At 45.3% G+C, this 27,735-nt stretch overlaps 1 protein-coding gene across 3 annotated transcripts in view; it reads right to left on the bottom strand.

Annotated features, from left to right (window-relative positions):
- The window catches only part of LOC120063334 (ras GTPase-activating-like protein IQGAP1), an 85,539-nt gene that overhangs the window by 10,035 nt on the left and 47,769 nt on the right, over nt 1-27,735 (bottom strand). For 2 of the 3 annotated variants that reach the window (XM_039013660.1, XM_039013658.1), the window contains exons 7-31: nt 25,081-25,194; nt 24,639-24,817; nt 23,884-23,971; nt 23,448-23,650; nt 21,302-21,389; nt 20,984-21,147; nt 20,641-20,801; nt 17,701-17,825; nt 17,060-17,223; nt 10,250-10,340; nt 9,916-10,083; nt 9,509-9,654; nt 9,134-9,304; nt 8,883-8,966; nt 8,663-8,734; nt 8,476-8,545; nt 8,095-8,303; nt 7,653-7,796; nt 7,395-7,558; nt 6,898-7,122; nt 6,130-6,270; nt 5,611-5,695; nt 5,132-5,364; nt 3,218-3,350; nt 798-900 (exon numbers count right to left, since the gene is read on the bottom strand). In XM_039013660.1, the coding sequence (XP_038869588.1) occupies nt 798-900; nt 3,218-3,350; nt 5,132-5,364; nt 5,611-5,695; nt 6,130-6,270; nt 6,898-7,122; nt 7,395-7,558; nt 7,653-7,796; nt 8,095-8,303; nt 8,476-8,545; nt 8,663-8,734; nt 8,883-8,966; nt 9,134-9,304; nt 9,509-9,654; nt 9,916-10,083; nt 10,250-10,340; nt 17,060-17,223; nt 17,701-17,825; nt 20,641-20,801; nt 20,984-21,147; nt 21,302-21,389; nt 23,448-23,650; nt 23,884-23,971; nt 24,639-24,817; nt 25,081-25,194 (3,525 nt within the window). The remainder of the gene's footprint in view (nt 1-797; nt 901-3,217; nt 3,351-5,131; nt 5,365-5,610; nt 5,696-6,129; nt 6,271-6,897; nt 7,123-7,394; nt 7,559-7,652; nt 7,797-8,094; nt 8,304-8,475; nt 8,546-8,662; nt 8,735-8,882; nt 8,967-9,133; nt 9,305-9,508; nt 9,655-9,915; nt 10,084-10,249; nt 10,341-17,059; nt 17,224-17,700; nt 17,826-20,640; nt 20,802-20,983; nt 21,148-21,301; nt 21,390-23,447; nt 23,651-23,883; nt 23,972-24,638; nt 24,818-25,080; nt 25,195-27,735) is intronic. The other variant, XM_039013659.1, reaches the window with a different exon arrangement.

The following is a 27,735-nucleotide window of genomic DNA, read 5'->3' as shown; positions in this document are numbered from 1 at the left end:
CTTGGTCTTTTACCAAATTGGGCTATTTTCTGTATACCATCCCTACCTTGTCACAACACAACTGATTGGTTCAAGAGCATTAAGAAGGAAAGAAATTCCACAAATTAACCTTTAACAACACCTGTTAATTAAAATGCATTCCAGGTGACTATCTCATGAAGCTGGTTGAGAGAATGAGTGTGAGTGTGCAAAGCTGTCATCAAGGCAAAGGGTGGCTACTTTGAAGAATATCAAATATATTTTGATTTATTTAACACTTTTTGGGTTACTACATGATTCCATGTGTTATTTCATTGCTTTGATGTCTTCACTAATATTCTACAATGTAGAAATGAAGAAAAACCCTGGAATGAGTGGGTGTGTCCAAACTTTTGACAGGTACTGTATAACGTTGGGTGTCTGGGAGGCAGGGATGAAGGTGAACTGAGGGGTGTAGGAGGTATAGTGTGGGCGGTGTAGGAAGCAGGGTGAGGGGTGTAGGAGATATAGTGTGGGCGGTGTAGGAAGCAGGGTGAGGGGTGTAGGAAGCAGGGTGAGGGGTGTAGGAAGCAGGGTGAGGGGTGTAAGAAGCAGGGTGAGGGGTGTAAGAAGCAGGGTGAGGGTTTAGGAAGCAGGGTGAGGGTTTAGGAAGCAGGGTGAGGGTGTAGGAAGCAGGGTGAGGGGTGTAGGAGCAGGGTGAGGGTTTAGGGAGCAGGGTGAGGGTGTAGGAAGCAGGGTGAGGGGTGTAGGAGCAGGGTGAGGGTTTAGGAAGCAGGGTGAGGGTGTAGGAAGCAGGGTGAGGGTGTAGGGGTGTCTACCCAGCAGTGCCTCCACGTCAGGCATGTCCCCTAGGTCCTGCAACAGCTCATGCAGCAGGTCGTTGTGGTCGGGGGAGATTGCTTCCAGGTGCTCCAACACTAGCTAGGACACACACAAAGAACACCACACAGGTGGATTATGTCAGACACACACTCCTCCAAGACCAGGCCTCTCCAGCCCAGACTATGTATGCTGTGTGCGATAACAGTTTGATGTTTGCCCACACAGACACGCAGTAATAAACAGAGAATACTATTTACTGTAAAGTCTCAATACATGAATGAAATACATCCCCAAGGAGGATGAGATGAATGGAGGAAAGGACAGATGGATGACCCCCTCTTAGACCCCCTCCTAGCACAGCTCTGCAGTAATACCAAGCTCAGCCCTCTCTTCCTCTTTACGTGGAGATTGATAATGACAGGACGTCCATTGCAATGGACACAGCTGTGCTAGGAGGGGGTCATCCATCCGTCCCTTCCTCCATTCATCTCATCCTCCTTGGGGATGTATTTCGTTCATGTATTGAGACTTTACTGTAAAATATAGTATTCTCTGTTTATTACTGCGTGTGTGTGTGTGTGTGTGTGTCTGTGTGTCAAAGTTGCAGTAAGGAAATCCTAAACTCTGTAACTGCAAGATAAAAGCTGAGCATGTCTGTCAGTGGGGTATAATGCACGTCATGTCCATTGTTGTGCTTGTAATCCATGTGGATGAGGTGAGCAGAGAGTGAAACTAACGACTCCAAAAAGGATGTCAACATCTGAGACATTTGGCTATGAGAACCTCTGATGTCCTCCTTTATGTCCTCCCTGTCACCATCACCCCTCTCATACCCAGGAGATGGAGAGGAGAGGGAGACTAGAAGAGAGGGGGAAGGAAAAGGAGAAAGAGAGAGAGAGATGGGAAGAGGGAGACTAGAAGAGTGGGAAGGAAAAGGAGAGAGAGAGATGGGAAGAGGGAGACTAGAAGAGAGTGGGAAGGAAAAGGAAAGAGAGAGAGAGATGGGAAGTGGGAGACTAGAAGAGAGTGGGAAGGAAAAGTAAAGAGAGAGATGGGAAGAGGGAGACTAGAAGAGAGAGGGAAGGAAAAGGAGAGAGAGAGATGGGAAGAGGGAGACTAGAAGAGAGTGGGAAGGAAAAGGAAAGAGAGAGATGGGAAGAGGGAGACTAGAAGAGTGGGAAGGAAAAGGAAAGAGAGAGATGGGAAGTGGGAGACTAGAAGAGAGTGGGAAGGAAAAGGAAAGAGAGAGATGGGAAGTGGGAGACTAGAAGAGAGTGGGAAGGAAAAGGAGAGAGATGGGAAGATGGAGACTAGAAGAGAGAGGGAAGGAAAAGGAGAGAGAGAGATGGGAAGTGGGAGACTAGAAGAGTGGGGAGGAAAATGAAAGAGAGAGATGGGAAGTGGGAGACTAGAAGAGAGTGGGAAGGAAAAGGAGAGAGATGGGAAGATGGAGACTAGAAGAGAGAGGGAAGGAAAAGGAGAGAGAGAGATGGGAAGTGGGAGACTAGAAGAGAGAGGGAAGGAAAAGGAGAGAGAAAGATGGGAAGTGGGAGACTAGAAGAGAGAGGGAAGGAAAAGGAGAGAGAGAGATGGGAAGAGGGAGACTAGAAGAGAGTGGGAAGGAAAAGGAAAGAGAGAGATGGGAAGTGGGAGACTAGAAGAGAGTGGGAAGGAAAAGGAGAGAGAGAGATGGGAAGTGGGAGACTAGAAGAGAGTGGGAAGGAAAAGGAGAGAGATGGGAAGATGGAGACTAGAAGAGAGAGGGAAGGAAAAGGAGAGAGAGAGAGATGGGAAGTGGGAGACTAGAAGAGAGAGGGGAGGAAAATGAAAGAGAGAGATGGGAAGTGGGAGACTAGAAGAGAGTGGGAAGGAAAAGGAGAGAGATGGGAAGATGGAGACTAGAAGAGAGAGGGAAGGAAAAGGAGAGAGAGAGATGGGAAGTGGGAGACTAGAAGAGAGAGGGAAGGAAAAGGAGAGAGAGAGATGGGAAGTGGGAGACTAGAAGAGAGAGGGAAGGAAAAGGAGAGAGAGAGATGGGAAGAGGGAGACTAGAAGAGAGTGGGAAGGAAAAGGAAAGAGAGAGATGGGAAGTGGGAGACTAGAAGAGAGTGGGAAGGAAAAGGAGAGAGAGAGATGGGAAGTGGGAGACTAGAAGAGAGTGGGAAGGAAAAGGAGAGAGAGATGGGAAGTGGGAGACTAGAAGAGAGAGGGAAAGAAAAGGAGAGAGATGGGAAGTGGGAGACTAGAAGAGAGAGGGAAGGAAAAGGAGAGAGAGTCCAAGATCTCATCCCAAATTGCACTTTATTCCCTATATAGGGCACTACTTTTAACCAGGGCCCATAGCGCTCTGGCCAAATGTAGTGCACTATAAAGGGAATAGGGTGCCATTTGGGATGCACAGATAGTCTGGGTTTACCGAATGTGTGTTGATGATCTCATCTATAGAGATGTAGATGACAGGCTTGCACAGAGTCACCATGTCAGAGTACTCATCCACGTTAAACTTCTCCTCCGGCTCAGGAACGTCACACGCCGCCTGGAAAAACACCCTGAAAGATGGGATCAAAGCATTCTGTTGGTTTTTTACCTCACCAGGAAGATTACTGGACAAATGGGTAGTAGTAAAATCATTCATCATCTCTGAAGATACACTATTTATACAAAAGTATGTGGAATCGACTATTTTAGCCACACCCGTTGCTGACAGGTGTATAAAATCGAGCACACAGCCATGCAATCTCCATAGACAAACATTGGCAATAGAATGGCCTATTGAAGAGCTCAGTGACTTTCAACGTGACACCGTCATAGGATGCCACCTTTCCAACAAGTCAGTTCGTCAAATTTCTGCCCTGCTAGAGCTGCCCCGGTCAACTGTAAGTGCTGTTATTGTGAAGTTGAAACGTCTAGGAGCAACAACGGCTCAGCCGTGAAGTGGTAGGCCACTCAAGCTCACAGAACTGGACCGCCGAGTGCTGAAGCGTGTAAAAATCGTCTGACTCTGATAAATAGAGATAAGAAACCTGGTCAGTTTGGTGTTTACCCATCCATGTGAATGCAAAGCACACCATGCGGCGAGGAAAGGAGAGCTCAGAGGACATCAGGACGAGGGTAGTGAGAGCACATCAGTCTGGGGAAGGCTATAAAATCATCTCAAAAAGATTTGAGCTCCATCAGCCTACTGTGAGGCAAATCATTTACAAATGGAGAGCATTTAACATGACAGCAACTCAGCCTAGAAATGGAGGTGCCACAAGCTACTGACTGAAGGGGTTCACATTTTTGCACACATCAAATCTTGCACACATCAAAGTTTCTGTTAAATAAAGAAAATATATTATTATTTTGTGTCTGTCATTTACTTGGCATGTATTTATTACGAATTGGAGTTTAGATAAGGATTTTATGTTTATTTTAATATTTTATAGCAAAAGAATGACCAGCCCTGTAGGATTCACATACTTTCAAGCAGCACTGTATGTAGAGACTAGCATGGTGTTGAAGATACTGAGTGAGGTTGAAAAGTGGCAGAATTTCCCTTTAAAGACAAAACATATCCTGTTGAATTAGGGTTTAGTCTTTGCTATTTTAATAGTGGCTGGAGTTCGAACTGATTTCCAGTAAAGATAAGTCAATGCTGTAGGAGGTCGGGGCAGAGAATTCAGGGAACGCAACCCTTTGTCCCTTTCTCGCTCTGTGTGTGTGTGTGTGCGTGTGTGATTGAGTTTTAGCTAAGACACATTACCCACACCATCTTCCTTGCTGACACTGCAATTTCACACAAAGACACTTCCTCTTTCTCCTGGCTCACCTCTGCTCCCATGTCAACTTAACCCTGCCCTGACCTCCCAAGCGTTTATCTGTAAAGCCCGCTCTTTTTCTTATCTCATCCCCTTCTGCTTTATTAGATGGCACATTCCTCTATACATGGCAGTCTCAGGAGCAGTTCTACTCGGAGTGAATGTAACATTTAAAAACATGGTGACAGTTTTAGTCCTACAGAGGTCTGCTAGCCAACAGCTCTTTTGGGGGAGCGGTTCTGTTTGTTCACGAGCGTCGGCCTGAGCCAGGCACTACAGAGGTTCACACATCTTTCCATAATAAGGATCGGATGCACAGCTTGGAGATGAGGGAATTTATAGATCAAATAAATATCGATAAAGTGCTGCAGTAAACAGTCTGCGCAGCACATAGCGCAGACAAAGGCCAACCCTTGTGAATAAGCACGTTTTTTTTTTATCTCGGAACGGGCCTGCAGATAGAAAACTACAACTCCCAGACCCATCTTAACTGAACCTCAGCCAAGAGGCTTGGGAGTTATTACTCTCACCTGAACTTCTGGTAGGTCTGGGAGATGTAGTTGTTCATGGGGGTCATGTGGGCATTCTCTCCCTCGAACAGCTTGTTGGCGGCGGCGTGCTGCAGCATCTTTGCCACGGAGCCCAGGTTACGACGCTGGTCAGAGTGGAGCTGACCTCCGGCTGACATGTCTATGATGTCGAAGCCGTCTGGAGCCACTATGGCTGGGTTCATGTAGCGGTAGTACAGCAGGTTCCCTACAATCTGACAGCCGACACACACACACACACACACAGTTAAATATAGCTTCATGGCGTCACAAAGGGCTGTCATAAAGACCTGTATTAATCAGTACAAACTGGAGATGCTGAATATTTGCATGGGGACGACAGTGTCAGGGAACACTAAAGGAACTTGATATTACCTAACCAATATCAGCAACATGAATGAAAGGTGTATGAATGGCAAAAGAGAGAACATTCATGAGATGTAGTACTTAAAGCCTTGTACCTTCAACAACTCATCCTCTGTAGCATCTGGGAACTTTTCATGAAGTGAATTTTTCAGGACCTTTGCAACGTACCTCATGCCATAGCTACATGCACAACAACAAAAAACATGGACAAGATGTGAAACCAGCATGCATTAAAAATATACACAACATAGTGAATTGATGCACAAATGATGGGGCGCATCAACATAAAATGCAGGGGACCATGACCATTTCAGAAAATGAGGGGTGTATTTTGGTCTGTTGTATAAAATAACACTGTGGTGCCCCCCTGTGGAGTATACTGAGCACTGCAGAGTGGGGATTCAACAGTTGTCTAAACCAGTAGTTATGTAACATGGATGGGTTGTATCCCTGTGGCCTCTCTAAGCACTGTTTTGTCTACCCTTCCACTAACACACCACTGGGGTTGCCTCCCAAATGGAACACTATGTCCTTTGTAGTGCACAACTTTTGACCAGGGCAGGAAAGGAAAAAGGACGCATTTTTTAAGAATTCCAACCAGGCCTTAGACTTACGGGATGTTGTCCAGTGACGACACGATGGAGTTGAGCACTTTGTCTGTGGCTGTCCGCAGCGCCTGACTGGAGGACTCCAGCTTGGCACGTACTTCCTCGTGTGACATGGCCTGGTCCGGGGTCACCTCGTAAGGCAGTTTACTTAGAGAGGTAGGACAACATTGAGGTCAGTGTATGTTTGTGTGAGTGTACGCATGTTGTCTATGTGTGTGTGTGTGATTGTATGTGTGTGCGCAGTGGTGGAAGAAGTATGCAATTTTCATACTTGAGTAAAAGTTTAGATACCTTAATAGAAAGTTACTCAAGTAAAAGTAAAAGTCACCCAGTAAAATACTACTTGAGTAAAAGTATTTGGTTTAAAATATACTTCAGTATCAAAAGTAAAAGTATAAATCATTTCAAATTCCTTACATTAAGCAAAGTGGACGGCACCATGTTCTTGTTTTTAAAAATGTATGGATAGCCAGGGTCACACTCCAACACTCAGACATTATTTAGAAAAGATGCATTTGTGTTTAGTGAGTCCGCCAGACCATAGGCAGTAGGGATGACCACGTGTTCTCTTGATAAGTGCGTGAATTTCAGCAGTACTTTGGGTTGTCAGGGAAAATGTATGGAGTAAAAAAGTTGTCAAATTTACATTTTCTTTAGGAATGTAATGAAGTAAAAGTTGGCAAAAATATAAATAGTAAAGTACAGACACCCCAAAAAACTACTTAAGTAGTACTTTAAAGTATTTTTTCACCACTGTCTGTGTGTGTACCCCACCTGGCCTCTCCAGTGTTGGTCTCCAGCTGGTTGACCCAAGCCTTGTACACTTCCACAGGGTTGGTGTTGATGCCCAGGCCCTTGTCCTCGATGATCTCCTTGACCACAGGTGCCAGCAGCTGCCTCAGCGTGTTGTGACCACGGGCTCCACGGTTGAAGCTCACCACCATCTTGATGACCGTGGGGTTCCCAGTCACGATGTCCTGGATCTGATCCACCTTGGACCTGAGGGAGAGCAAGAGAGACACATTTTATCATGCAACCATATTATTCCTTTATATTCAGGAAACATCAGACAACTTATATATAATACTGTATATGATTGGAGAGGATCCTTGAGTTATGAAGTAAGAGGGAACGTGGATTACTGTCTGTTGCACTCAGTGCTACTGTACATCGTTGCCTTATCATGAGTGCAAAGAAATAATGGCACCCAGGCTAGACCATCTGTAGTAACTATATAAGGGAGGTTTGGGACAGGTGAAAGTTCCACTCACTTGATCTCCTCCTCCAGAGCGGTCTTGAAGAGTTTGAGCAGCAGGTACTCCTCTCTCTGGTTGGAGGCGTAGTTATACAGGGTGAAGATCACTGTGTCCATGAACTTAGTAGACTTGTTCTGGGGCATCTGGAAGATCAACTTGGCCAGGTACGAAGGGTTGGTCTGTGGAGAGGAGATGAGATCGAGGTAAAAGAGTGTGTATGTGTGTGTGTGAATGTGTGCGCGTGTCTTAGTGTGTTCTGTGTTTCGAACTCACCTGCAGCAGGTAGAAGAGGTGCTGGTAAGCCTCTAGTTTCTTCCTCTTGTCTTTGCTCAGTGCCTTGATGCCCTGCCTGTCCCCTGCAGCCAGCTCTTCTTTACTCTTCTTCACCGTCAGCTTCTTACTATGGGAAACCACATCCTGGAAAGATGGACAGTAGGCAGCATGAAAAAAGCCCTGCTCACCTATCCAGTTGTGTTTGATCAGTGATAACTTTAAGAAAGACAGGGAAGAGGAATGCATTATCCAAGTATCTGAGCAGGCCTATGACTATTGTAGACTAAGCGCTATCTCCAGAAACAGTTGTTATCAGCAGCATAAGGGGAATGGCTCTGGGAACTGTAGCAGGACTGTTGGGAATAAGCAGTTTCTCAGTTGTGTTGAAAAGCATTGTTTTGTCAGTCATGTTCCCTCGGTGTGTTAAACTATAAAATGTCACCTGTAGGGTGATCCTGTTCTTGACTAGCAGGCCAATCTTAATGTCCATCAGGTTGAGGTCTTTCTCCATCTGCTGATTGGAGCGGATCTTAGTGACCACTTCCTCCCTAAGCCGTGTCACTTCCTGTTCTTCCAGTAGGTCCAGGCTGCTCTGCTCCAGCAGGTGTACAAACTTACGCACCACCGACAGAGGAGGGTCCTGAGCCCCGGCTACAGGGCAGACACAAAAAGAGAAAGACGGACACAGACAAACATAAAAACATTAAAAAGATAAACAAATGAACATTGCAATTGTATCGGAGAGGTTCAGGTAGTTCCTTCTCTGTCTGAAACTGTGACTTCTTTAAAAATGTGTGACGTATTAGATGCTGTCTGAACTCACTGAGTGTTCTGTAATCGTCTCTGGCTTTGTTAGCCTTGAGGAAAGCCTGGATCTTCACTATGTCTTTCTCCTGAACATACAAACAAGACAGAAGGTAATCAAGCTTCAGCAAATATCACTGACGAATAATATGATATAATATGAATACATTACATAACTCCTCATTTGTAGGTGCTTTGTTACTCACATGGTCTTTGAAATACTGCAGTCTTTGAGAGTATTTACTTTTGGCTCTCCACATTTTAACGAACGACTGAAGCTGGACCAGGAGGAATACAACAATGTCAGCAACGGGAAACTGTGTTTTAATTTGAGATGAGTCTCCTGAAAATTGACACTTGCTTTCTCACCATTTCAAACTAATGTTCTCTCTTTCCAATAAGGCTCACAGCCCCAAAACACATTACCTTGACGACAGTCCCCACGTTGCTTTGTAGCACATTAATTCTGTCTTTGTATATCTTCCTCTGTTTATAGCCCTTCCAGGAGGCCTATATATAAACATGAGGAAATCAAAACCAGAACCAGCTCTGTCCATGTGTGTTTCAGTATTTTTGAGTAAACTACAAAAGCAGTACGTGAATATTAACTGTAGATATTACATTTGTGTTTGACTTAATAAACCGGTCGGTGTAGAACATATGACACAGTATAGTACCTGTAGTCGGACCACATGTGGTTCTTGTTGTCGTAGGAAGTCCAGTCTCTGGGCGTGAGCTCTCCTCACCAGGTAACCTCTAACCCGAGCCTGTAGCTGAGTTACTAGGGCCTCGTTGGCCAACCATAACTGCTCCCTGTTATACTCCGCTGTCACACTTCCAACCACACTCTGACCAGGGGACACACACATGAATACTCTTCTAGTGTTGTAATGTATTATACATGACTTACAACATGTTACGTGGTCTATGGTAAAGTGTAATTTAGTATGAGAATGTTATTTGTACATTGTCCCAACGTTTTAAGTAACATATTTTCATCAATTATAATGTAGAAAGGTATTTCTCCAACATACAAGCAGGTGTGTATGTACCTGTATTTCCTCTCTGCTGAGCTGTGTGCTGTTGTGTGTGAAGTCCTCTGGCTCCTCCCAGGTCCCCTCTCTGTTCTCCAGGTTGTAGTAGTAGTCATAACCTCCCTTGATCTGGTGTTTCACCCACACACTGTCACTGCTGCCTGCTGCAGAGGAAACAACATGTCATACATTTAGGGAGGAATCCTGAATAGGGATGAATCCTAACCTGAGACCATCCTAATCTCCAGCATTTGACGTTACACGTTAAGACAAGTTGGGAGGGTAATGTCTTGAATTGTGTGAGAGAAAGTGTCTTGACGAGAGAACAAACATCCATAAATGCTTATTTAGTCTGTTACATTGTAGGTGTAGGCGTACAAATGAGTAATACACTGATTTATAAAGCAGATTGTATGCCAGGTTACCAGTAGTAACGTTGAGGTCCTGGCGCTGGCCCAGCTGTGTCTGGTAGGTGTCTGCACACTCAGACAGAACCCCTCTCAGCCCTGGCAGGGGTGATTGGAGGGCCTGCAGGGTGATTTGGGAGTCTCCCGCCACCACCTCCCTGTTGATGTCTGCCACTGCTCCAGCCACTGCCACAGATGAAACACACAAAGGAACAGTTATGACATTTTGGTAATTTAGCAGACATTCTTATCCAGTGGCTGGAGTTAAGACATTTGAATGGTGAAGAACTTCTAAGAACATATTTGTTGATGGTTTAGAGCATGTGGTTGTGAGTGAGCATGGTGTGCCTACATGTGAGAGCTTCCTCTTCATCTTGGTTGGCTGTGTGTACGCCTTCTTGGATCTGGTTGAGCCACAGCACAGCAGACTCATCCCCCGAGCTCTGGAGTCACAGACACATACTGAGTCAATCTCTGCTTTTCAGAGTGGTAGACCACACGAACAAAAACAAACAATGCAATGCCAAATTCTAGCTTGAGATGTTCACATATAATTAGAACTTTGCTGTAATTTTAGCGATTGAGTTAGGACCACAAATCTCAAGTTAGGATTGAGCCTTAACTGAATGTTCTTTTTCAAAACACTATCCAAGACAGCACATGTACAGTTGGCATTCCAAAGCAACAGCTAAATATATCATACCTGGGTTCAAATACAAAATAATTTAAAATAGTTCAGGCCAAATGGACAGGGTCTTTCTATTGGTTTATTAAGCCAGGCAAGCTCAAACAGGCACAGATAAATTATTTGTAAAGATTGTTCAAGTATTTGAAGCCCAGGTATGAAGCATATTAACAGCTACGAAAACAGCACTAGCATGAACAAGAAGCTCTACCATTTCCTCTGTGTCCACAGGTAAGACCTGAGGGAAAATGTTAAAACCCTGATTGTTAGTTAGTGGCCAAAACATCTTCAGCTCAGTCCACAACATTGGTCATGGGGGCTCAAACACCACCTAAAATAGCAGAAAAACTGTAAACTATTAGGGTGTCTCCTCCCGCTGCAACGAATGTCTCCTCCCACTACACCGAATCAGCAAATAGCTGCTGACACAGACATCAGGAATTCAGTTTCAGGCCTGGACATGAAAAAAATACACACACAAAATGCATAAATGCATGGTTCAGTGTTAACACTATCGGAGTGTGGACTTACAGTACAGTAGCCTGTCTGAACCAGCAGTCTGGATGGCCAGTTGATCCTGCTAGTTGTTGATCCTGCTAGTGGTTGATCCTGCTAGTAGACAACTAGCCTATAGCAGGTCTACTGAAGAACTAGAGGGCTTTGAGTTGGAATAATAACGTGGAAGAGATAGGAGAAAGACATGGCAAACCTACTATCTGGGATACTCTTCTGTCTGTTGGTAGAACTCTCTCTCCAGGACAATGGTTAAGTCACTTTCTTTTTACATTTCTCATTAGGATTTTATAGAACCTCTAAGAACCTTGACCTTGGAATTTCATATTACATTTGGGACTTTTTATCCACTTGGTAAAGCTGTTTATTGTCAGTTCTTTAGGCTCGGTTGAACGGTTCCGTTTCCCCTCAAACAGGAAAACAAGACATGTTTTCTCTAACCAAATGTTATGCCAGAAGGTCTTCAGCTTGACAATATACACATGGAGATTCACTCTTCCCCCAGTATACTGTCACATTTGGTCACATGTATGATGAAGTCTAAATCATCATACATGTTTTAAACAGAATTTTCAGATAACTAACTTTAAAACAACATTTCCATTTTATACTGTGTTTCATGACTATGTATGCAAAGTATAAAACCTCTCATGTGAATTAAAATCTATGGAAATATTCTTCCCCCTATTTTACCGCAAACAGAGGAGAAACTCAAGACAAAAAGAACGGTCCCAGATGTGTTGAAACCAAAGACATTCAATGGCAGGGGATACGAGTCCAACTGTACAGCTGAGACAGGGCCCCCCAGCCTGGTCCCGCTGTCCCCTGGGGCCCCTGGGCTGGAGGACCCTGCAGCAGCCTACACCACGGGGCTCCTCAGCACCAGGCTCATCCCCTCAGCCTATCTCCTGGCCATGGCAGTGGGCATCCCCTCTAACGCTTTCATCCTGGCCTTCCTGAGGCTCCGGGCCAGGTCCTACTCCATGGCTGTCCTCTACCTGAGCCTGGCCCTCTCTGACCTGCTCCTCCTGCTCTCCCTGGCCCTCCGCATCCACTACCACCTCAACGGAAACAACTGGGTGTTCGGCGAGGTGGCCTGACGCGTCGTCACCTCCTGTTTCTACTGCAACGTCTACTGCTCTGCCCACACCATCGCATGCATCAGCCTCAAGCGCTACCTGGCCGTGGTGAGGCCCTTCCTCTACAGTCGGCTGCCCAAGAAGGCAGAGCTCCTGGTGATGCAGAGCTTCTTGCTGCCCCGTATGGGCCTCATCACCTGCCATGACATACTGCCCCTGGAGGAGGATTCCCATGCCCTGCTGGTGCCCTACAGGCTGACACTGGTCTGTTTAGGGTTCCTCGTGCCATTTGTGACCTGTGCCTGGACCCATGTGGCGGTGGTATGGCACCTGGGTCGCTCAGGCCTCGACTGGACACCCTTCATCAGAGTCAGTACACTGGTCTTCCTCATCTTCACCGTGTGTTTCGCTCCCAGTGGCGTCCTCCATATTGCCCACTATGTGAGGCTGTCCACCAGTGGAGAGGACGGGATGTATGTGTACTCCAGCGCTGCAGTGTGTCTGTGCTGCTTCCACAGCTGTCTGGACCCATTCCTGTGTGTGCTCATGTCCAGGACAACTGCCTCCAGACGCTTTGCTTCGCTCAGAAGGACACCTCAGAGACTTGCTGTTCCGGTGTAGAGACTCTGTGTGTGTGTGTGTGTGTGTGTGTGTGTGCGCGTGTGTTGGAAAGAAGGCCGATTTAAAGCAATGATATTCGAGTGATAGACTGTTTTAAAACTCTGCAGCTGCAATAAAAAAAAAAATTTACCATTAAAAAACAAGGTGACCCCGAAAGCCAGATGGAGTTGGGTAAATTAGACACGCATTCGGTCTTTATATTACTGTGGTATACGTTATGCTGCATTCGGTCTTTATATTACTGTGGTATAGGTTATGCTGCATTCGGTCTTTATATTACTGTGGTATAGGTTATGCTGCATTCGGTCTTTATATTACTGTGGTATAGGTTATGCTGCATTCAGTCTTTATATTACTGTGGTATAGGTTATGCTGCATTCGGTCTTTATATTACTGTGGTATAGGTTATGCTGCAGCAAATGTAGGCCTACCTGTCACAAGAAAAAAAAAAGTGACCATAATGAGATGATAGGTCTACATGCATTGTGAACTGCACTCCATACTGAGATGGGTCTGTCCCCACCCTAAGAGTTGATTCATCATGCAGAGGTTGTAGTGAAGCCAGATGTAGACATTGCATATAATTTAACAGTTCCATTTCAGGCTATGCTATTCATATAAATATTTTATTATAATTTACCGGTTTCTCGCAGTTATTTATCCCAGAGAAAAAAAAAAAAGAGAGTGGTTTTGGGTGGGAAATCCCGGTAAACAGGTTCCTGCATTCTTATGACTGACTGCATTTCACACTACTTCTGGATTATAATTGGACTGTAAAGCTTGTATGAATGTCCTGCTTAATATAATGTTTGTGTAATCATCGCAAATCCACTGCATTATATGTAAAACACTTCAACCAGAAAAATGGCACTTTGGCCATGTCTATGTCAATCAGTGTTAGTGTTCTAGTTAATAACCTCTACAGGAACGGGATGGTTGCTGCTAACGTGCACTAATGTGACTAGAATGACATTGTAAGTAACAGCCAACTTTCCAGGACATACAGTGCCTTGCAAAAGTATTCACCCTCCTTGGTGTTTTTCCTATTTTGTTGCATTACAACCTGCAATTTAAATTGTTTTTTATTTGGATTTCATGTCTGGTGCAAACAATTACCTTCAGAAGTCACAATTAGTTAAAAAAAATCCATCTGTGTGCAATGTAAGTGTCACATGATCTCAGTATATATACACACCTGTTCTGAAAGGCCCCAGAGACTGCAACAACACTAAGCAAGGGGCACCACCAAGCAAGCGGCACCATGAAGACAAAGGAGCACTCCAAACAGGTCAGGGACAAAGTTGTGGAGAAGTATAGATCAGGGTTAGGTTATAAAAAAATATCAGAAACTTTGAACGTCCCACAGAGCACCATTAAATCCATTATTAAAAAATGGAAAGAATATGGCACCACAACAAACCTGACAAGAGAGGGCCGCCCACCAAAACTCACAGACCAGGCAAGGAGGGCATTAATCAGAGAAGCAACAAAGAGACCAAAGATAACCCTGAAGGAGCTGCAAAGCTCCACAGCGGAGATTGGAGTATTTGTCCGTAGGAGGACTTTTAGCCGTACACTCCAGAGGGAGTGGCCAGAAAAAAATAAAGTTTGGTGTTCGCCAAAAGGCATGTGGGAGACTCCACAAACATATGGCAGAAGGTACTCTGGTCAGATGAGACTAAAATTGAGCTTTTTGGCCATCAAGGAAAACCCGATGTCTGGCGCAAACCCAACACCTCGCATCACCCCGAGAACACCATCCCCACAGTGAAGCATGGTCGAGGCAGCATCATGCTGTGGGGATGTTTTTCATTGGCAGGGACTGGGAAACTGGTCAGAATTGAAGTAATGATGGATGGCACTAAATACAGGGAAATTCTTGAGGGAAACCTGTTTCAGTCTTCCAGAGATTTGAGACTGGGACGGAGGTTCACCTTCCAGCAGGACAATGATCCTAAGCATACTGCTAAAGCAACACTTGAGTGGTTCAAGAGGAAACATTTAAAATGTCTTGGAATGGCCTAGTCAAAGCCAAGACCTCAATCCAATTGAAAATCTGTACACCAGCGGAACCAATCCAACTTGAAGGAGCTGGAGCAGTTTTGCCTTGAAGAATGGGAAAAAATCCCAGTGTCTAGATGTGCCAAGCTTATAGAGACATACCCCAAGACACTTGCAGCTGTAATTACTGCAAAAGTTGGCTCTACAAAGTATTGACTTGCGGGGGTGAATAGTTATGCACGCTCAAGTTTTCTGTTTTTTTGTCTTATTTCTTGTTTGTTTCACAATAAAAAATATTTTGCATCTTCAAAGTGGTAGGCATGTTGTGTAAATCAAATGATACCAACCCCCCAAAAATCAATTTTAATTCCAGGTTGTAAGGCAACAAAATAGGAAAAATGCCAAGGGAGGTGAAAACTTTCGCAAGCCACTGTATGCATGTCTTATATGTGCAGAAAGCTTAAATTCTTGTTAATCTAACTGCACTGTCCAATTTACAATACCATGCTATTGTTTGAGGAGAGGGCACAACAAAACTTTTATCACGGCAACTGGTTTGAGATATTCACCAATCTTGCGCCGCTTTGTCATCCTGAGGGTCCCAGAGATAAAGATGTAGCATAATTTTTCTTGATAAAATCTATTTTTATATATAAATGTAGTTACTGGCTTTTACAGTTTGAACTCCTGCTGTGTATGTGTCTCTCTTCACAGTCCCCGCTGTTCCATAAGGTGTATTTTTATCTGTTTAAAAAAAATCAGATTCTACTGCTTGCATCAGTTACCTGATGTGGAATAGAGTTCCATGTAGCCATGGCTCTATGTAGTACTGTGCGCCTCCCATAGTCTGTCAAATATTACCAACTATTTTCTGTATAAATAGCCTCTACAATCTATGTAAACATATTTTCTCTTTCTTGGAAAGCTGTAAGTGTTATAATATGATTCAGTACTTGTTGCTATCATCAACTGATTTGAGCCAGTGTATGGCTGTGGATTCACTGCATTGTTTGTACGGAATGTTGGCATATTGGCAGATCATTTGAAAAATGCGTGGAATCACTACACTTAAACTGGCTGGCTAGCTAACAAACATACTGTGCAGATAATCTTAAAAATCATTGTTTTACACAATATCTTATCACAGCACTGGCTGACTGATGGCTTACCAACTCCCTTACCAAAATGGCTGACCATTTATACCGTCATAGAAGGTTCATGTCCATTCTAGTATTGATGGTTTCATTTGTGTACTTTATCAGCAAGGATGTCCTGAAAAGCCAGCTGGCGGCAACAGTGATGACAAAAACAATTCTCCCAGAGGATGTTAAGAAACCAGACAGTGTTGGAGCCAAAAAGGACACGACTACTTCAAAGTTACCTTCATGTACTGTTATGTCTTGTTCACAATGACAACTTGTAAATAATACCCTTTCAGTACAAATTAAGTGTATTCATGTAGGCCTATTCCCATACATTCATTTGTTAATTAATTCCCATTTTACTGAATATTTAAAATGGTCATATTGATAGAAGTAGATATCACACATCATAGAAGGAGCAGGGTTTACAGCATGCTCCCATTAATCACTGACCATCTCATTCATGTCTCAGGCCCTCCCTCTTATTAAGTCTAGGTTACAGATCTAGAGTGTGTCCCAAATGGCACCATATTCCCTATATAGTGCGCTACTTTTGACCAGAGCACTGGGCGCTGATCAAAATAACACACTATATAGCGAATAGGGCAACCTAGATCTGTAAGATCTGATCAACAGCTGTGATCCCAAGCCTCTGAGTAGTACTCTGTCCATGAAATGAATGAAGATTTCTCTGCTCTTGAGGGAATATACACGGAGTGTACTAAACATTAGGAACACCTTCCTAATATTGAGTTGCACCTCCCCTGTTGCTCTCAGAAAAGCCTCAATTCATTGGGCATGGACTCTACAAGGTGTTGAAAGCGTTCCACAGAGATGCTGGCCCATGTTGACTCCAATGCTTCCCACAGTTGTGTCAAGTTGGCTGGATGTCCTTTGGGTGGTGGACCATTCTTGATACACACGGGAAACTGTTGAGTGAAAAAACCAGCAGCATTGCAGTTCTTGACGTACAAACCGGTGAGCCTGGCACCTACTACCATACCCCATTCAAAGGTACTTAAATCTTTTGTCTTGCACATTCACCCTCTGAGTGGCACACATACACAATCCATGTTTTGTACACTCAGTGTTGGATCTCATAATGGCTGGCAGTATAATACCTTGCAGATGATTAGCTTGGTGTTCTGCAGGACGTCGTGGTAGTGTTTGGCTGTGGCTGGGTTGACTCCCTGCAGTTTGGCCGTGGGCAGGAGCAGGGCTGAGAGGGTCTGGTTAGGGTCACCATAGCTCAGTGCCTCATTGATCTCAGATATAGCAATAATACCTAGAGGGGGAATGAGACAGACAGCACATGTAGTGAGATTGACAGTCAGGGGAGAGTTGGACAGTCAGGGGAGAGTTGGACAGTCAGGGGAGAGTTGGACAGTCAGGGGAGAGTTGGACAGTCAGGGGAGAGTTGGACAGTCAGGGGAGAGTTGGACAGTCAGGGGAGAGTTGGACAGTCAGGGGAGAGTTGGACAGTCAGGGGAGAGTTGGACAGTCAGGGGAGAGTTGGACAGTCAGGGGAGAGTTGAACTGCACCAAGCAGCAGGTGAACAACCATAATGACACTGAACTCAGTACTACTTCATCATGTAAATTTCAGATTTATAGTGTGTGGATTTATGTATTTGAGACTGCAGATTATTCTACCAGCCATAGTGAAATGGTTGGACTTAGCACCCTATCCCCTATGGGCCCTGGTCTAAATAGGGAATAGGGTTGCATTTGGGATGCAACCAGTTAAGAGGATGTGACCTACGCTCGTGTTCCTCGTGCACCTGCAGATTGACCGTGTCGATGGTCTTCTGAACATCATTCCAGGTGAGGAACTCCAGGCCGCGGGACAGACTGTTAGCTCTGAGGCTGATCAGAGTGTCTGCGTACCTGAGAGACGGGGGGAGAGGGGGATGGAGAGTGGTGAGAGGGGTAGAGGGGAAAAGAGGAAGAGGCAAGAGTGGGAGGGGGGAGGGGAAAGGAGGAGAGGAGACAGCGAGAGAGTCTAGGTGTTATCTGTGTGCAACTGTGGTGAGCTGTGGAGAGAGTTTCCTCTCGAGGGACATGGTTGTGGGGTTATCTACCTGTGCAGGTTGTGAAGGTGTTGATGGTGTTATCTACCTGTGCAGGTTGTGAAGGTGTTGATGGTGTTATCTACCTGTGCAGGTTGTGATGGTGGTGTTAGCTACTTGTGCAGGTTGTGATGGTGGTGTTAGCTACCTGTGCAGGTCGTGATGGTGGTGGTGTTATCTACCTGTGCAGGTCGTGATGGTGGTGGTGTTATCTACCTGTGCAGGTCGTGATGGTGGTGGTGTTAGCTACTTGTGCAGGTCGTGATGATGGTGTTAGCTACTTGTGCAGGTCGTGATGATGGTGTTAGCTACTTGTGCAGGTCGTGATGATGGTGTTAGCTACCTGTGCAGGTCGTGATGATGGTGTTAGCTACCTGTGCAGGTCGTGATGGTGTTAGCTACCTGTGCAGGTCGTGATGGTGTTAGCTACCTGTGCAGGTCGTGATGGTGTTAGCTACCTGTGCAGGTCGTGATGGTGTTAGCTACCTGTGCAGGTCGTGATGGTGTTAGCTACCTGTGCAGGTCGTGATGGTGTTAGCTACCTGTGCAGGTCGTGATGGTGTTAGCTACCTGTGCAGGTCGTGATGGTGTTAGCTACCTGTGCAGGTCGTGATGGTGTTAGCTACCTGTGCAGGTCGTGATGGTGTTAGCTACCTGTGCAGGTCGTGATGGTGTTAGCTACCTGTGCAGGTCGTGATGGTGTTAGCTACCTGTGCAGGTCGTGATGGTGTTAGCTACCTGTGCAGGTCGTGATGGTGTTAGCTACCTGTGCAGGTCGTGATGGTGTTAGCTACCTGTGCAGGTCGTGATGGTGTTAGCTACCTGTGCAGGTCGTGATGGTGTTAGCTACCTGTGCAGGTCGTGATGGTGTTAGCTACCTGTGCAGGTCGTGATGGTGTTAGCTACCTGTGCAGGTCGTGATGGTGTTAGCTACCTGTGCAGGTCGTGATGGTGTTAGCTACCTGTGCAGGTCGTGATGGTGTTAGCTACCTGTGCAGGTCGTGATGGTGTTAGCTACCTGTGCAGGTCGTGATGGTGTTAGCTTCCTGTGCAGGTCGTGATGGTGTCGGTGGTGTTAGCTACCTGTGCAGGTCGTGGTGGTGTCGGTGGTGTTAGCTACCTGTGCAGGTCGTGATGGTGGTGTAAGCTACCTGTGCAGGTCGTGATGGTGGTGTAAGCCACCTGTGCAGGTCGTGATGGTGGTGTAAACTACATGTGCAGGTTGTGATGGTGATGTTAGCTACCTGTGCAGGTTGTGATGGTGTTGGTGGTGTTAGCTACCTGTGCAGGTTGTGATGGTGTTGGTGATGTTATCTACCTGTGCAGGTTGTGATGGTGTTGGTGATGTTATCTACCTGTGCAGGTTGTGATGGTGTTGGTGATGTTATCTACCTGTGCAGGTTGTGATGGTGTTGGTGGTGTTAGCTACCTGTGCAGGTTGTGATGGTGTTGGTGATGTTAGCTACCTGTGCAGGTTGTGATGGTGGTGGTGATGTTATCTACCTGTGCAGGTTGTGATGGTGGTGGTGATGTTATCTACCTGTGCAGGTTGTGATGGTGTTGGTGATGTTATCTACCTGTGCAGGTTGTGATGGTGTTGGTGATGTTAGCTACCTGTGCAGGTTGTGATGGTGGTGGTGATGTTATCTACCTGTGCAGGTTGTGATGGTGGTGGTGATGTTATCTACCTGTGCAGGTTGTGATGGTGTTGGTGATGTTATCTACCTGTGCAGGTTGTGATGGTGTTGGTGATGTTATCTACCTGTGCAGGTTGTGATGGTGTTGGTGATGTTATCTACCTGTGCAGGTTGTGATGGTGTTGGTGGTGTTATCTACCTGTGCAGGTTGTGATGGTGTTGGTGATGTTATCTACCTGTGCAGGTTGTGATGGTGTTGGTGATGTTAGCTACCTGTGCAGGTTGTGATGGTGTTGGTGATGTTAGCTACCTGTGCAGGTTGTGATGGTGGTGGTGATGTTATCTACCTGTGCAGGTTGTGATGGTGGTGGTGATGTTATCTACCTGTGCAGGTTGTGATGGTGATGTTAGCTACCTGTGCAGGTTGTGATGGTGGTGGTGATGTTATCTACCTGTGCAGGTTGTGATGGTGTTGGTGATGTTAGCTACCTGTGCAGGTTGTGATGGTGGTGGTGATGTTATCTACCTGTGCAGGTTGTGATGGTGGTGGTGATGTTATCTACCTGTGCAGGTTGTGATGGTGGTGGTGATGTTATCTACCTGTGCAGGTTGTGATGGTGGTGGTGATGTTATCTACCTGTGCAGGTTGTGATGGTGATGGTGGTGTTAGCTACCTGTGCAGGTTGTGATGGTGGTGTTAGCTACCTGTGCAGGTTGTGATGGTGATGTTAGCTACCTGTGCAGGTTGTGATGGTGGTGGTGTTAGCTACCTGTGCAGGTTGTGATGGTGTTAGCTACCTGTGCAGGTTGTGATGGCAGTGGTGTTAGCTACCTGTGCAGGTTGTGGTGGTGGTGGTGTTAGCTACCTGTGCAGGTTGTGGTGGTGGTGGTGTTAGCTACCTGTGCAGGTTGTGGTGGTGGTGTTAGCTACCTGTGCAGGTTGTGGTGGTGGTGTTAGCTACCTGTGCAGGTTGTGGTGTTGGTGTTGGTAGCTACCTGTGCAGGTTGTCGTGGTCCATGTTGCTGAAGCCCAGAGGAGAGTCAGAAAGCTGTTCAGTGACAGCCTGGGGGTCCTTGGTGTCCAGTACCTCGTTGAGCACGGCCACCGCAGACAGCATCTCCACTGCAACAGACAGCTCCTCATGCCCCAGGCCTGCCTGTTAGATACAACCAGAGATTAGTGATCATATACTGGACATACAACCAGACACACACGCACAACTGTCTGCCCACCGGCCAACCTAGCTAGGGTGTGACAACCAGCAACCACAACTGTACACATTATATTATAGCTTAAAATAAGAAAAGAGTAATGTCTCTGTGTTTGTGCGTGTGTCACCTTTGCTCCTTGTATCTGCAGGCTGAACAGTTCGGTCTGGTAGAGGTTGGCAGCAGTCTGGTAGACTATGGGGAGCTGGGCCTCTGGGTTTATCAGCTCCTCTATAGTCTCTGCTGCTACTCCATGACGAATGGCCGAGTTGATCGCTGTAATGGCCTCCAGTTCTGCGTAGCAAAAATATCATACTCAACATTTTCATATTAACTGTACTATAGGGGCAAAGACATACACACACATACATACTTATAGTACCAACACTGAACTTTGAAACACTGGGGAATATTACAAAATGAGTGATGGAGGGTGAGGGGTGCTTACTTCGTTTCTCTGCCTCAGCAAAGTCGTTACAGGATATGACCACCCTCTGAATCTCCTCCCTCTCCAGCATCACTGCACCTCCATCGTCCTGAGGTCCACAGAGAAAGTGTTTGGGTGACAAGTTCAATTCAATAGAAAATTCTGGGTTCTGTAACACTAATGCAACTTGCATCAATGAATTAAGACTGCCATCTTATGCTCTTAAAGGCAAACACACAGTGTGTAGGCATTCTCACTTATTTTTATGGGATACCTTATATCCCCTACTAGGGCTGTTATGGTGACCGTATTACCGCCACACCGGCGGTCTCGAGTCATGACGCAGTCAAATTCCACATGTCCGTTTAGTCACGATAACTAGGCTTCTCTAAGCTCTGATGCTGCTGCTGGTCATTAGTAGCCTACCAAACTTGCTAACTGCCTGGTACTCAGCACTCTATTGTCCCTCTAATCACTCTGACATCAATAAAAATGTGTTCTAAAATCTAATCAAACACTTCATGAGAGCCCATGAGCTCTTGTTGCGCAACATTTCAGAGTTTTGATGGACTCTATTAAAAAGAGGAGGATCCCAACAGCTTTCTTTTGGCTAGGCCTACTATATTTATTTCTCAACTTTCCTAATATTAAGGACATTGCTTTGCAACAGGTGTATAGCCTACCTGGCTGGCGTGAATAATGAACGGGAAAAGCGTCCTCCATTTGCTATTTAAGTGCATAGATGACATGTATTTTTTTTACCCTGCCCCTGTTCCGAGACACGTGCATGATAATGGTCCATTCTAAACCAAAACTTATTTCACAAATATACTAAATAATATATGTAAAGACAAAATTAAATCAAGAATAGTCTGACAATATTAATATATATCATTCACAAGTGATAGGCTATATCTTGTGAATGATGCCCAGCTTGTGTGCAGTAAGGCAAGAAACAGAGCATGTCTTTTTTGTGCGAGTTTTTCAAATGATAGTCGCAAACATCATGTAGCCTAGCCCATAGGCCTATATATTTTGATACGGTTTGTATTACAACTAGAGGGGCCAAATAACTTCTTGAAATGAAGCACATAAATCTGCTTTACAACCGGTGTAGAGCCTAACTGGCATACATAAGCGGCACGTGAGCTTTAAGTTTGGGGAACATGATTTTAACCATAAAAATGCACCTTTATAATCAAGCATTACATGCATAATCGCATTTACAGTCACTTTTGAGAATGGTGTTTTCCCGCTAATTGATTGCATTTTAGAACATTTGCGCTTATAGCCTACTACCATGTGGACATTGCTGCGCTTATAAAGTGAAGAAACAGCCTAATAATTGATCAACATTTTAAGCTAAACGTTCTGATCTGTTGCATCAGCCTCATTGCTTTTAAAAGTTTTTTTGATGTGAGTGGTTGTATTAATTTGGGATCTATCGCATCCCACAACTGTCCCCGATGTGTCGGTCTTGCCTTGTAGCCTACTTCGGAGCTGAGATGCCTGTGAGAAGGACCCGATCACGTGACGGGCATTGGCTAATAAGAATTGAGATATCTGAGAGAGCCATGTGAGTGAGAGGTGCTTCAGAGCACGCAGCCGGGAGAAGGGAATTATAATGATTATATTCAGCCCAAGGGCACAACGGCCTCTGGCCGCAAAAGGCATAGATTTTTTTAGGGGGCATTACAGCCACACAAGGGGGATGTCACCAGGAAATTCAAGGCATGTCAAGTGCTTGTCAAATTGTGAATCAGAGACTGATGTAGTGTGTACAGCCTGCGCAAGAAACTAAGCAGAGCTCATGCCTTTCGTGCAACTTTTTTCAAATCATCATTAGGTCACATCATGCAGCCTTAGAATGTATTAAAAATCGAAACATATAGCCCAACGTTTGAATCACAACTAAAGTTGCATATAACTATAAATTAAGCATATAGGAGGACCCAGTTTCTTTGTTAACCGCTCAACACAGAATAGCCGCATGTACGCACTCCCTCAGAAATCGTTTGGAGAAAATATCCTTTTCTATTTCATTCAGCTATGTTCAATTGTATTCTTCATACTACAAAATATCAAATAATGGAATGGAATTCTAAGCAAATCTTGGTCTGCTAAATGAACTAGTGTAGCCCATAGCCATATGGTATAGCCAACCTACTAGACGTGCATCCACCATTTGACCAGTGTCCTTACTGACCCGAGCCTGGACTTGGCAGTAGGAGGTGAAGTGCTCCATGTACCAGTGAGAGTTAGCCTCCTGGACTCCCAGCAGCCCCAGGGCCAGCACCTTGAGCCCAACTAGCAGAGCAGCCTCATTCTGGGCAGAGATGGCCTGGTTCACCTGGCGCACCGCCACCTGGGCTGGAGAGACAGACACGAGGGAGCAGGGGTTGGATGGAGAGACACGGGACACATCCCAAATAAATCAACCCTCAGCCACAAATCTGTAGACAAGGGGTGTCCAACCCCTTGTTTTGACATGAGATCTCAAACCGGCTGTGGAAAAGGTAGAAGATCTACCAGTCACATCCTGAAGGCTTATCCTAGATGTTCAGAATACACATTTTTGAGGTCATAAGAGTGACGGTAGTTACTGTTAACAAGGTCGACGCAGCTCTGGATCTCCTGCTGGGTCAGCAGCTCCTCATAAACATCTCTCTCCTCTGTGGCTATAGACGAGCGCTGAGCAGGGAGACAAGAGAAAAAGCATTGTGTTAGACGGACTATAAACATACATTCTCAAGGTTTTTACATTTTGTGCATATTGAAACCACAGGAGGCTGCTGAGGGGAGGACGGCTCATAATAATGGCTGGAATGGAGTAAATGGAATGGTATTAAACACATGGAAAGCATGTCTGATGTGTTCGATACCATTCCATGGATTCCGATCATGTCATTACTACTACGATTGAAACTAAAACACACCGTCATGCTAAAACTGTTGACAATCTGGCCATCATAACTTTAGATTTAAGATCATGACATTGCTGAAATAATTTTTAATTTAACACAGCGGGTCATGTTTACACAGAGTTAGTGAGGAGTATGAGAGGAAAGATACCAGTTGGTGTGGGAAGACTAGTGCTGTAGTGGGAGTTTAGCTGATGCTGCAGCCACTGGAATGTCATGGGAAGGGCTGCTGGGTGTTACAGGTGGAATTCACTGCAGACAAGACTCTAATACTATACTATTTCTGTTTAGAACAGGATCAAGATGCTGATCCAAGGTCAGTTTTGAAACTTCTACCAGGACTCAGGACCCATAGGTCTCTGGTCAAAAGACAGCCTTCTTCTGGGTGCCTCTTGGGTGGAAAGGGCAACATCCGGGAGGGTTTGGGAGTTCCTCACCCTGCCTGAGGCCTGGAGCTCCTTGCTGGCCTTGGCCCGGCTAAGAGTGTCCTGGTAGTCCTGGGCCAGCTCTTCCCCAGTGTTCCTCAGCATAGCGTTGGGGTTCTTCAATGTCCCTATGGTCACAGCCGCCTCACCCTTATCCACCGCCTCGTTGATGGCAAACACAGCAGCGTGCACTGGGGAGGGACACCAGCAAGAATGAGTACCACTCGGCAGTAAACATGTCTGTATGTCTGTCTATGAGAGGTCAGACTTGTTATAGCCCAGCACTAACACACCTGATTCAACTAATCTGCTAATCATCAAAGGCTGGATTAGTTGAATTGGGCGTTTTAGTGCTGGGCTGGAACCAAACCCTGGACACCCTATGGGTCTCTCCAGGAGTAGGATAGAAGACATGTGGTCTCCAGTGGATGGAACAGCGTACTGTACTACTCACAGGTTGCCTCGTCCACCGAGAGCTCGTTGGCCAGGATGCCTCCTATCTTACTGAAGGTTGGCATCTGAATGCCGTACTTCTCCAGCTCGCTCCGCATGTTACTGATCTCCTCCTCTGTGGGACAGACAGGAACGCAATACAACCAGACTGATACAGCAGGAAACCTCGACACCCCTGGGAGAGGGGTCTGCTAATTCACTGGCAAAATATAGAACATCAAGACACTTTGGAGAAATTACAAAGCAATACAGTGAACTTAAGCTGTTTTAGTAAGCTAGTATTTACAGTAAGGAATGTCATCAACACGTGACTTCAGCGTTGCATGACTAGCATACAGTGCATTCGGAAAGTATTCAGACCCCTTGACTTTTTCCACATTGTTACGTTACAGCCTTATTCAAAAATTTATGAAATAGTTTTTTTCCATCCTCAATCTACACACAATACCCCATAATGACAAAGCAAAAACCTTTTGCACATTACAAATAAACAGAAATCTCACATTTACATAAGTATTCAGACCCTTTACTCAGTACTTTGTTGAAGCACCTTTGGGGCAATTATAGACTTGAGCCTTATTGGGTATGACGCTACAAGCTTGGCAGACCTGTATTTGGGGAGTTTCTCCTATTCTTCTCTGCAAATCCTCTCAAACTCTGTCAGGTTGGATGAGGAGAGTCGCTGCAGGTCTCTCCAGAGATGTTCGATCAGGTTCAAGTCCGGGCTCTGGATGTACCACTCAAGGACATTCAGAAACATGTCCCGAAGCCACTCCTGCGTTGTCTTGGCTGTGTGCTTAAGGTCGTTGTCCTGTTGGAAGGTGAACCGTCGCCCCAGTCTGAGGTCCTGAGCACTCTAGAGTAGGTTTTCATCAAGGATCTCTCTGTACTTTGCTCTGTTAATTTTTCCCTCGATATTGACTCGTCTCCCAGTCCCTGCTGCTGAAAAACATCCCCACAGCATGATGCTGCCACCACCATGCTTCACTGTAGGGATGGTGCCAGGTTTCCTACAGAAGTGACATTTGGCATTCAGGCCAAAGAGTTCAATCTTGGTTTCATCAGACCAGAGGATCTTGCTTCTCATGGTGTGAGAGTCCTTTAGGTGCTTTTTGGCAAACTCCAAGCTGGCTGTAATGTGCCTTTTACTGAGGAGTGGCTTCCGTCTGGCCACTCCACCTGATTGGTGGAGTGTTGCAGAGATGGTTGTCCTTCTGGAAGGTTTCTACCATCTCCACAGATGAACTCTGAAGCTCTGTCAGAGTGACCACTTGTTGATTACTTAAAAATCCACATGTAGTGTTCTTCTCTGTCTGGCACCTGACAGGTTTTGATTGAATGCTGAGTGCTTGAACCCATATGAACAGTTGCTGTAGGAACCTGCAAGTAAGCATTTTGTTGGACAGTGTACATACGACGGGATACACATAAGGCTGTAACGTCACAACAACAAAAAATTCAAGGGGTCTGAATACTTCCCGAATGCACTGTATCTATTTCAGTCATATTAGCCTACAGTACTTTGATATTGTCCACCTTCTCATATAACATACACTGAGTATACAAAACCTTAGGAACATTGACAGACTGACCATGTGAAAGCTATGATCCCTTATTGATGTCACCTGTTAAATCCACTTCTATCAGGGTAGATGAAGGGGAGGAGACCGGTAAAGAAGGATTTTTAAGTCTCAAGACATTTGAGACATGGATTGTGTATGTGTGCCATTCAGAGGGTGAATGGGCAAGACAAAAGATGTAAGTGCCTTTGAACAAGGTATAGATGTAGGTGCCAGGCGCACCAGTTTGAGTGTGTTAAGAACTGCAACTCTTCTGGGTCAACAGTTTCCCGTGTGTATCAAGAATGTTTCACCACCAGCCAACTTGACAACTGTGGGAAGCATTGGAGTCAACATTGGCCAGCATCCCTGTGGAATGCATTCGACACCTTGTAGAGTCCATTCCCTGACAAATTGAGACTGTTCTGAGGGCAAAATGGGGTGCAACTCAAGATTAGGAAGGTGTTCCTAATGTTTTGTACACTCAGTGAATATCTCCTCTTGGAGGTGAAATGTGCACTTTATTTTTTATGGCGTTGGAGTACAAGTGAATAACTTCAGTCAGTGATAGCAATCGATAAAGGTTAAAGTGTTTTTTTATGATTAAGTGTTATGTTGCAGTTATTCATCCAGATAAGACATGTGGTGGGTCCTTCCCACTTCACTCACAACAACCACAGTATATCATACTGATCTCCACAGTGCTTATCGAATTGAACATGCAGCTAGGTGCGAGTGATGACGTTCTGTTTCAATCAAAACCAAACAAGAGCACCAATTATCTGTCATTACCACCCCCCTTTAGGCTCTAATCCTACACACACACAAACACACACTTTCGCAAGCAAGACTAAATGAGTCTTTATGTTTTCCTTTAGTTTCAAAGAGAGGTAGTAATTACTACAGCAGTTCCTCCTTCACTACAACACTATGTAGCAACAAGTTCATTATACTGTAGTACCTCTTTACACTAGTTTCAAGTTTAACTAGTCACTGTCCAAAGAAATGCTTACTTGCAGGTTCCTACAACAACTGTTCCTACGGGTTCAAGCACCCAGCATTCAATCAAAACCAGGCTGGTGCCAGACAGAGGAAAA

This window comes from Salvelinus namaycush, chromosome 18, assembly GCF_016432855.1.
Source record: "Salvelinus namaycush isolate Seneca chromosome 18, SaNama_1.0, whole genome shotgun sequence".
In the NCBI taxonomy this organism is placed as follows: domain Eukaryota; kingdom Metazoa; phylum Chordata; class Actinopteri; order Salmoniformes; family Salmonidae; genus Salvelinus; species Salvelinus namaycush.
This window is presented reverse-complemented; position numbering and strand designations above follow the sequence as displayed.